The 11,532-nt window shown below is 27.9% G+C and overlaps 1 protein-coding gene across 1 annotated transcript; it reads left to right on the top strand.

The window, feature by feature from the left end:
• The first annotated feature begins 2,668 nt into the window (after nucleotides 1-2,668).
• Nucleotides 2,669-4,059, top strand: LOC113869267 (glucan endo-1,3-beta-glucosidase-like). Its single transcript, XM_027505509.1, has 2 exons — nucleotides 2,669-2,717; nucleotides 2,996-4,059. The coding sequence occupies exons 1-2, from the start codon at nucleotides 2,669-2,671 to the stop codon at nucleotides 4,057-4,059; spliced, it is 1,113 nt and encodes a 370-aa protein (XP_027361310.1).
• The last annotated feature ends 7,473 nt before the right edge of the window (nucleotides 4,060-11,532 follow it).

Genomic DNA, 11,532 nt, shown 5'->3' with positions numbered 1-11,532 from the left:
GGAAGTGGTTGGCTACTCGGATTCAGACTATGTTGGATTTGTAGACTCAAGGAAATCGACCTTTGGCTACATCTTCTTGTTGGCTGGAGGTACAATTTCATGGAAGAGCAGAAAGGAGTCCATTATTGCTACGTTTACCATGGAAGCGGAATTTGTGGCATGCTTTGAGGCCACTATTCATGCTTTGTGGCTGCAGAACTTTGTCTTAGGGCTTGGTGTTATTGATAGTATAGAAAAGCCACTAAGAATGTATTGTGATAATTCAGCAGTTGTCTTCTTCTCTAAGAATGATAAGTATTCAAAGGGACCAAAACATATAGACTTAAAATAGTTATCAGTGAAAGAAGAAGTGCAGAAACAAAAAGTGTCTATTGAGCATATTGGTACTGATTTAATGATAGCGGATCTGCTAACTAAGGAATTGCCCCCTAAAACATTTTCTAGCCATGTTGGTAGAATAAGCATTATAGACAAGTCCTTGTTAGCATGATTGTGTGATTCACATATATGTGTATAGATTGTTTTGCTCATATTATTGTAGACATTTTTGGAAATTCAATAGAAGTATTGTTTTTGCTTGTTTACTTGTTATCTAAATTGTGTTAATGTATAGTATGATTTGAGTTTGATAACAGGTTGAGTGTTAAAAACACATTAGAATTACAGTCTGTAGTATGACTGATTAAAGCTATTTTGATTTGAGTTAATTTTGTGATACATGGAAAAAATCATGTCGTTAAATAACTTGTGACCGTCATGATCCAATCAACTGAAATCATTAAAAGATGATGAGTTGATATTATCAATGATATGCACACTTACAATTCATTGAATCTTCAAGCCGTCACATAGGCCACGTGGGAGATTGTTAGATTATTTTAATAATCTTATTATTATGGCTTATGTAACTTATAGCATGACTCTAATTAATGATTTAATGTGATGGTAGTTAAATATAAAATATAGAATCATAGAGGGTATAATTGTAAATACAATTATAAGGAAACATTCCCTTGCTTCCTTCAGATAAATAAAAGAGCGGTTACCAAATAAAGGTTACGACATTCTCTATTTTCTATCACTTTTACGATCTCTAAGTGTGCTCACAGTAAATGCAATAAAGAAACTTTCTCTCAACCATCCAAGAGGAGAAAAAAGAGGAAGAAAGAGTTAGGAAAGATACAAAAAGATCGACGACATCAAACAGAGAGGTAACATCAAGAAACAATGGATTCAAGTTAGTACCCTCTAAACCCTTAATTATATGAGAACTATGTATTGTGTTGTGAGAACAATGTAATTCAAGATCTAATAGAAAATAGTAATTTCATAATAGTCATTGCATAATAAAAATTACATAATGGATTAAAAAAATTCTAACAAAAAAGACTATCAAATGGTGAGTATAATATATATAAATACTTAAATAAAGTGCTTGTTACGATACAAGTAAACTTGAGAGGGTATTCTATACTTTTTTATATACTAATAAACTTGAGATGATAATTCTATACTTTTTTAGATTAACAATTGTGATTTTTCTAATATCTTAAAAATAAGAAAGTTTTAATATTTTTTTTAATCTAAATCACTAACTTCACTATCTATTATTAGAAGAAATTATTTTATACCTTTTTAAATTAACATTTATAATTTTTCTAATATCTTAAAGATAAGAAGATATTAACATTATATATAATTAACAATAATAATTATTTCACGTTTAAGAGAGAATATCAAATCCTCTCAATTATAAGAGGTACAATAGATTTTATCTTAAAAAAAATTTACATATATAAAAAGTTTGAACTAATTAATGAAAAATAAATTAATAAAAAAATTAAAATTTAAAATATTACTAGTTTTTTCTTTGAACAACCAAGTTCAATCTTAAATTTAACTGTTTTTATTCTTTTAATTTTTAAATTAAAGAAAGGTCACTTTTATGTAAAAAATGGTTATTAATAATAATGATAAAGATGATTAGGAATTTTTTCATGGGAAGTTGAAAAATATTAAATTAATTCTATCAATCGGTGAATGAAAAACTCGATATAATAATTATTTTTAAATAAAAATACTAAAACAATCCATAAAATTAAACTAATTCACAATTACTACTGAAATATTCCAAAGCAACCGATCTAAAACTGAATTACTTGTATATATACATGTGTAAAGATAAAGATACTAGTCAATTCTAAATCTGAGCGAATGGGTATTGTTTTTTTCTTAGGGTTGAGCATATATTCTAACAGAAGTGTGATGTCTACACACGAATGATATTGAAGCTTAATATTAAATTGAAAACAGAAAATCAGATGTGTGTGTATGAATGCCCTCTGTAAATACTACAACATACTGGTGTGTATATATTGTGTTTCCTTCTATTCTATGCACGTGATTTTTTGAACATTAATTGCAACAAATTTGAAAGAAGGAACCTTATATATGTGCGAGTGAGATTTCCCGTTTTCAATTTCTTTGCAATTACTCTTTAAAATCTTTTGCAATATCGAGACCATATTGATTAAAGATTTCACCAATATTTGTAACGTCCATGCAAGAGTCCGTTCACAGGGTAGCTTGAACAATGAATATATGTAACGGAAGAGGGGTATCTCTCATTGGAAACTTGTCATTTTGTTAATTTACATAACAATCTGATATGATTTTTGCACTACTGCTTCTTGTTCTAAGTGGCTTGAAGACAACAGGTAAATAAACTTCACATTTGACCTTCATTTCTACCCAGTTTGTATTATATTTTAAAAAATGGTAACAAGTTCCCTTAGTACAGTAATTAAAGAATAAAAAAAATGATTAAAAACTTACAAATACACTCACTTTCATATATTTTTATACATTCTAACATTTTTTTTAATAAAAATTTAAGATTGATTTCTTAAATAGAGTATTACTCTTAGAGAACTGGTTAGTAAAACTCCTTTTTTTTTTTCCTTCAATCTTTGAATTCATTTACTTCGATTTACAGCAGCAGCACAAACTGTAGGAGTGTGTTACGGACGAGTAGCGAAAAACTTACCACCAGCCCAAGAAGTAATAGATATTTGCAAAGAAAATGGCATTGGAAGAATGAGAATATATGAGCCTGATCCATTAACCATTCAAGCCTTAAGAGGGTCCAACATAGAACTTCTTGTTGGGGTCCCTAATGAACAAATTCATTCTCTTAGTGTTGAAGCAATAGCCACTGATTGGGTCCAAAACAATATACAAAACCACTCTCGAGATGTCAAATTTAGGTACATTGTTGTTGGGAATGAAATAAAACCTGATGAAACAACAGCACAGTTTGTTCTGCCCGCAATGCAGAATATTTATGCTGCACTTGTATCTGCCAACTTACAAAGTCAAATTAAGGTTTCAACAGCTATAGAGCTGTCATTGTTGGGAAGTTCTTATCCTCCATCTGTAGGAGCATTTACTCCTTCTTCATGTGCATATATGAAGTCAATTGTTAATTTTCTAGTGAAGAATGGAGCACCACTTCTTGTTAACGTGTACACTTATTTCAGCTACATAGGTGACCCCAAAAATATTAGCCTTTCCTATGCCTTATTCACCTCACCAACAGTTGTTGTAAAAGATGGTGGTTATGAGTATAAGAATCTCTTTGATGCATCATTAGGAGCCCTTTATGCAGGTTTGGAGAAGGTTGGTGCTTCTGATTTGGAGATAGTGGTATCAGAGAGTGGATGGCCATCTAGTGGTGGTATTGGCGCATCAGAGGACAATGCACAAGTCTATTATAAGAATTTGATTAATCATGTGGTGGGTGGTACTCCAAAGAGGCCTAATCATGCTGTAGAGACTTATTTATTTGCCATGTTTGATGAAGACCAAAAAGGGATTGCTGAAACAAAAAGGAATTTCGGTTTGTTCACACCCAATAAACAGCCCAAGTACCGAATTCAATTTACAAACAGCCCACATAGAGATGAAGGTTTCTCTCCACGTGTAACAGGCGAGGGAATATTCTTTCTCTCTTTTTTTATCCTTCTTGTTGTTTTACTTATAGTAAGGTTGATATCTTGATTCTTGATTGATGATCCCCCATGGCGGCCTAAAGGTGTCCCTTTTGATTTAGGAGGCTACAATTGAGATAGATGCATACCGAAAAAAAATTATATATGATATTGCATATAGTGTTAATTTTTAGACATTCAAATACTAAAATTGCAGATTTAAGTAGGGAACTGGTTAGTCCCTATTCTACACCGATATGTTTATTGTTACTCCAATTTGAATTTTTTATGTAAAATATATTTACTAATATAGTTATAAGAGAGAAAAGAGAGAGGGTATTTTAGACAAAAATCACTTTTAAAAGATAGTAATAAATATGGGTGTGACAATAAATACACTTAGGAAATTGTGGAAGTAATTATGTATCAAGTTAATTGTCCCATATTTCATTGCATGTTTTAGGCGCTAGTTGATTGGTAAAACTTTTAAAGTTTGCAGCTTATTATAATCGCCATTATAAACCGGGCTCTACTTTGATTGCAAATTTAAATAATATGATAATCTATTAGTCTCATTTTTACACTGCCACATCATATACAATCCATCTCCATGGTGATCTCATTTTTTGAACAGAAAATGGAAGCAACATTGAGAAATAAAGTTAACTTCAATAAGATATAGTCATAGCTTTAATTAGGTATAGCCTAGTTTGAAACAAAAAATGTTCAGGCTTACTAATTTGAGAGGTAAAGTTACTTTGATTCCCTTAATTTTTCAGCTAGCATTGCATTGTATTCCTCTCTCAGACTGTTATATTTCTTGCTCAAAGTATTGAAGTCTCCCATTTGCTCCTGTGTGATCTTTCTCTTTTCCAAGCGGTGCTTAGTCAGTTCAATCTGTCGCTTGAGCTCTTGAATTTTCAAGTTCTTCTCTTCATGCTCTTTCTGTAAAGCTTCCAACTCTGACGATTTCACTCCTAATTAAATTTCCAATAAAATGACACATTTTTCAATAGAGAGATGGTATTTGGCTAATCACAATTCTTGCATTTTTTTTGTCACCCAAGATAATATATCTTAAATATGCTGCAGGACAATGACAAAACCATACACATGTCACCACAAGAAACCCTTCACTGCAAAAGGTGATAAAATTTTGTTAGGTGTTTAACTTTTTAAGTTTTCCTCGTTATGCTTCTTAGTGATATCATGCGAAAGATCTTAGATCATTTGTGTATACATAGAAAATAGAATAAATGCAAGAAACTTAGAAAATGAAAATTCAAAAGAAATGAATACCTTTAGCTGTACTATTTGAGCTACCACCTTCCATGGCTTCCCTGCTGCTGCACATTAGAACATTTCAATGTGTGTATTGACATTATTCTATCATGAATTAGGGTGGTACTACCAGTGACCAAGAAGAACAGTAAATATAAATGTTCAAAGCGCAAACCAAGAAACTCTGGGTCCATAGTCAAAGACTTAATGCTAAACATTGGAAACTGAGAAGTTTGTTGAATGTATAAAAGAAATGATGTGTCGAATGAAGAATGAGACAAGTGTACCTCCTCCTTAGACTTTTCCCAAGTTTCTCTTCCACGTGGAGGCCAACCCAGAATATTTTTTAAGAGATCACAAGGATACAACAAAGAACAAATCACAGAAAATAAAGAAAAATGAAACATGAAACTGCACCAGAAAGAATTGTCTTATTTCTTATTGATTGATCAAGTACATGCATAAAGGGTCTAATTCATTTAGTTTCATCTCTTTTTCTTTCAACAAAAAATGAGAGACTTATGAGATGTTAGACAACCATTTTGCTTTCTAACATGCAGATTGAAGATAGATGAGAAGCAAGGATTTTAGTGAATGTAGTAGTAACCATGAGAGGGAAATGCAGCAGCAAAATGAATCTAACCAAGAAGCAGCAAAATAAATCTAACCAAGAAGCAGCTAAACTAGTTGTGGTACCTTTATACTTTGGCCTGAAAGGACTGCACTTTCTCTTCAGTTCGCACAAACACTATCTCTTTCTTTCTCTGTGGCCCCTGCACCCAAATGTGCTTGTTAACCATTACTTTTACAACTATATATAATGCATAACTATTAAATGTAAAGCATATATAAACCAAAGCAATGAGGGGACCCTTCCCCCTTTAACTCCTTGTCTTCAGCTGTGGACCCATATTTTACACCCTTTTCATTTATTTGTATCAAACAAAATGTGATGGCCATTTGGCTGCCAAAACCTTACTATTATTTATAAAAAGCTTTGGAATGATAAGTGTGGTGGAGGCACGACTTGCAGGTGTATAGCCAGCAACGTCACTATTCTGGATGCCCATGATTTGGACCATCTTCCTTTCAAGGAAACTAAATCAGTAAGATCAAACACAGTACAAAGATTTGTTGAACCATTGATGTGAAACTTTCTGCTTCTGCTTGGTTGTCCCATCACTCTTAAAGTGCCTAGCCATTGGAATCAGATTATCTGCGAGATGTGCTTGCTTACAAAAGCCAAAATTTCTAGCAATTTGACTTTGCAAGAATTTGAGGCCTAACAATCCCACATTGGAAGGTACAAAGGAAAAAGAATATTTTATTTAGTGTGAAGTGGGATGCAAATTTAATGGGGCATGTTATTCAAGGTTTTGATCAAATAAAATAAAATGAGTCGTAATATTCATCATCGAACATTTTTATACTTTTTTATAATATTAATTATTTTACTATATTTTTTTGTTGTACAAATAATTATATAAATACAATTCTTCGAATAAAATTGCCCATTTTACTAGCAATACAGTTTATTTAATTTTGACTAATTGGTTATCAGATTAGAAAAAATATATGTACATTTTTTGTACAACAAAAAATTATAAAACAAAAAAAGTACATAAACAACAGAATCATTGTGATAATAACTTTAAAATATTTATGTTAAAATATTGCTATATCAAAATTACAGTTCAGTCAATTTGTGTTTTATATATATATATATATATATATATATATATATATATATATTAAAAAGAATAAAAATACAAAGACTAAACTGTTAATACATAACAAACTTCTAAATAAATTTTAAAGTATACTGCTGTGCAACTAATTTTTAATTTCAAATATTTTTATGAATAAAAATAACTACATAAAAAATATTTAATGTATAGATTTGAATTCAACAAAATTCATAATAATTTACATAAATAATAAATTAAATTAGAAATTTAGAAAGATAATATTATTATATTTATCATTTTACATGTTTTATGTTATCTTGCTTTTAAATATATTTTTTAAATATAGATAATAATAATAAATCATAAATATTTAAATATATATATATATATATATATATATATAGTATTAAACTTAATAATATTTTACTTTATCATTTAATAATATTTTTTAGATACATTGAAATTTATAAATTTAATATACATATGCTAAATTTATATATAAAAAAAAGTAATACAATATTTTCAACCATAAAAAATGTATTTTTTTTTTTGTCGTGAAATGTATTGTTTTTAAAACAAAAAATTGAACCATTATGTTCTCGTGCAAAGACTAGAGTGGCCCGAATCAAAGCCCATAAGTCCGTGTTAATAATAATAAGAAAAAATTTCTCCAAAAGTATATTTAATTTATATTTTAAATCAGCTAAAGTATTTTGTACAATATATTGAGTAAAAAAATAAATTAATATACTTTTATTTACTGACTTTGAAAATAAATTCCCTTACTAAAACAACCTTTGATTAATAAAAACAGGCATACCAAAGACATTTTTATAAGTTATAGGTTTTATTCATAATTTATTTGTATCACATAGTTGAGTCAAGTTAAGTATTTAAAGTTTAATTTGATATGTAAAAGAAAATAATGTGTAAGTTTCACTCATTTATTTAAATTAGTCAAATTTAAAACTTAAGTTTAGTTAATAATTTTGAAGCTTGCACTTTAATCATTCACTTGTTTATGATTTTTTTAATGTTTTGAATATTTTTTATTGATATCATATTTAATAATTTTTTTGCTAAAAAGTAAAATAAAATGATAAAAATTGTAAGTTTATTTACAAGAAAGTGACTTAAGGTTAAAAATATTTTTTATTATAAAAAAGCATATGTTTTAAAAAATTATAGTCATTTATTTAAAATACAACTCTTAAAAATTAAAATTAGATTAATAATACACACAATGATAATAATAAAAATTTAAATTTAAGTATCTACTTATAAATATTAATGTCAAAGTTTACAGAGCTTAAATTTAACTTATTTAAATAATTAATTTTAACTTTAAATTTATACTTATTTATTAATTAAATAAATGAGTTTAGTTTTGCATTTAACAAAGAGAGTTCTAATAGTTCACGCCCTTATTTATCATGCATCATAATTTACCTGGCCGCTACATTAGTATTTTAAAATATATATATATATATATATATATATATAATTAGAATAATGTTAAAAATAACACTTTATTATGAACAAGAAGCACATAAAAACAATGCCTTGAATTTTGATACGACAGCCTAAATTGGGTCAAACAGAATATAGGGAAAAAGTAAAGAAAAATCAGATGCAGACCATGAACCTATTCAAAATATATAAACCAAGAAATAAAAAAAATTGAAGTAAAAGCAGATTTCCATGCACACTAAAGAAGAAACAGTTAGTAATCTTTTGATATCCAGACCTCATAGCATTGAACACATTCTTCATGCACAAATCAAAACTACCAATTAGAACCCATCTCTTAAGGACTTTTTACCAAATCGCAAAAGCTAGGAGAGGAAGTCAAAATAAATTCATACACTTCTATTTGCATTTTAGAATATGGGTTCCACGATCCAACTTTGAAAGATAGTTGTTGAATAAAGTTTGAATGATTTTCTTGTGTAAAAGCTTATTTTTTATGCCCCATGTTTTAAATTTACACTATCTATTTTAATTTTAATTTTTAAATTACCTTTATCTTTGACATTAATACTTCTCTTCCTTATCTTCACAAAATTATCTTGTACCATTTTTCCAAAACAATTTTAAAATTAGTTTTTCCTTTTTTTTTTAAACAGTGACTCCATTGAAACCCTTCCTCAAATTAGACATGTGTTTTAACTAATAAAGATATACTCATAGATTCTCAATTTTCTTGCTTGAGATATTTAAAATAAGTTATTGTTCATATACATTACTTCAAAGGGATTACTTTTTTTATCCCATATTTTCTTCACCATCGTTTAATTTCTTGTATTTTTTATAAAGTATTCTCAAGCACCTATGACTTTTCTTCCTCTCTCTCCTAAGTCCACCTCCTACCTATATTATCCAGACTTAAATGCTCCTTTGCCTTTATATTATTTAACCATACACTTTGAATACACTTACATCACAGACACAACGTCTAACAAAGAGGTGGGAAGGAGAAGGAAAAGTGTGAGAACTTTATATACCAACAAGAGAAGTCACATGAAAATCAGTAATCAGAGGTTGAAAGAGATGACCAATACTAAGGTTTGAAAAGGTATTTGCAAAAAAAAATTTACAAAAGAATAAATAGGGGTGCAAATAGAAGAAAAAGTTGCAAAAAACAACACTCTTGTGAAAATTTGGATTGAAAGTCTCTTACTTATATAATATAATATTTAATTTATAGTTAGATTACCAATGTAAAATTTAATATTTAAATACTTCTCTGTCTAACTAATTTTGAACTAACTGTGACTTGCCTTTTTTTTTTTTTTTAATTTTGATCTTGTAACTTCAAAATTTGAGCTTCTAACTTTGGTTTTTTTTTATTGCTTGCTTTTATACTTCATTTATTTATTTTTTTAGTGCTAGAAGTCTAACTTTTTTTTACCTTATGTCTTTTAATTTAGGATCTTCAGTTTTTTTAGGATCTAAGTTAAGATTTTAAAATATAAGTCTGATTTAATGATGAAGGAGAGTTATTGGATATTTCTCAAATAAAGAACTGGTTGAAATGATCCAATATTGTGCTCAAAGTAAAAAATTGAAGCATACAGGATCATATAAATTTAAATTTGAGTGGCCTCCTGATAACTTCAATGCAGCAAAATCAAAAGCAAATTGAACATTTCATGCATAGATGCACTGCCCAAACTAGAATCTGACATTTATTCTCCAAGATCATTAACCCAACCATTATTTCATTGAAACACAATGATAAGGATTCGATGCTAAGTATGAGTCAGTGAGAATGAGGTCTGAAAAGACAATGTGCGCGCAGGACAACATGCAGATGTCAACATGTGATTATGAGAATGTGTTGCATAGTACAATGAGCAAAATACTGTTTGTGGGATGTGAGATAAAGCATTAGTCTCAACAGAATGGAAAGAAAACCACATAAAGCCACTCTCAACACTACAATGCCATATTTCTACAAACGATTTGATGAGGAGATGACATAAATACAATAATAGGAAACTTCAAGCAATTAATATACACCACTAACATGCATTTAATAAAAAATTGACATCTGCTCATATTTTTAAACAAGGAAAAGAGTTAATAAAAGTGACCATACAATAATTTCTGGTCTCAAACATTATACCTTACTCTTGATACTCATGTTAGAACAAACAAATACAGGAAGATTATTGTGCACCATAGCTTCCCAATCTCAATGATTGGATTTTGAATATAATATGAATACTGTAATATATATATATATATATATATATATATATATATATATATATATATATATTATTTATGGGGATTCAGTTGCAAATGATTTCTTACATGGATTCAAATGCAAACTGACTACACGAACAAAAAATAATGGAACCTCTTGTAATAAGTTTGCTACTTTGTTGACGTTAGGGGTGTTTATGGATTGGTTTTTTCAAAAAACCAATCTAAATCCATTTATAATCCAATTATATAGATTGGATTATAAACCAATCTATTTTAATTTTTCTAAAATCGGTTTAACTTTAGTTTTAAAATTTGGATTTGGTTTAAAACCGGTTTTAAACCATTTTTACATATATTAAAAATATACTATAATTTTTTTATATTATTATTATATTAAAACATATTTAAATTTTATAATAAATAAAATAACATTATGTTTGTATATATATATATATATATATATTTGTTAAGCATCAACATTTATTAAAAATAAAATATAAATACAATAGGTACTTTAATTTATTACATCTCTAAAAAGAATTAACAATACATGTCAAAAAAATATTCACGTATATTTTAATTTATTAATAATATTTTTAATATTTTATTAAAGTAATAAATATTTAGATATATTCTAGTTTTTATCATCTATTCATTATACAAATTAATTATATGAATTAAATTTTAAACTATTTTATTTTATTTTATTTTTTTAATTAGTTCAAAAATAATTTTAAAATTTAAATTTAATTTAAAATTAATTTTAAAGTTAATTTTTATTGAAATTAGTTTTAAATTTAATTTTTAACGTAAAACTGATTTTTAATACATTTATAAATTTTATTTTTAAGATAAAACTA

Source organism: Abrus precatorius, unplaced genomic scaffold (assembly GCF_003935025.1).
Source record: "Abrus precatorius isolate BTA unplaced genomic scaffold, Abrus_2018 Scaffold6, whole genome shotgun sequence".
NCBI classification, from domain to species: domain Eukaryota; kingdom Viridiplantae; phylum Streptophyta; class Magnoliopsida; order Fabales; family Fabaceae; genus Abrus; species Abrus precatorius.
Note: the sequence above shows the minus strand (reverse complement) of the source record. Positions and strands in the feature narration are given on the sequence as shown.

Excerpts from the sequence above, each read along its gene's own strand:
- LOC113869267 (XM_027505509.1), top strand. The coding sequence starts at position 2,669 with ATGATTTTTGCACTACTGCTTCTTGTTCTAAGTGGCTTGAAGACAACA. Across the intron at positions 2,718-2,995 it reads AAGTGGCTTGAAGACAACAG|CAGCAGCACAAACTGTAGGA; the intron begins GTAAATAAACTT and ends TTCGATTTACAG.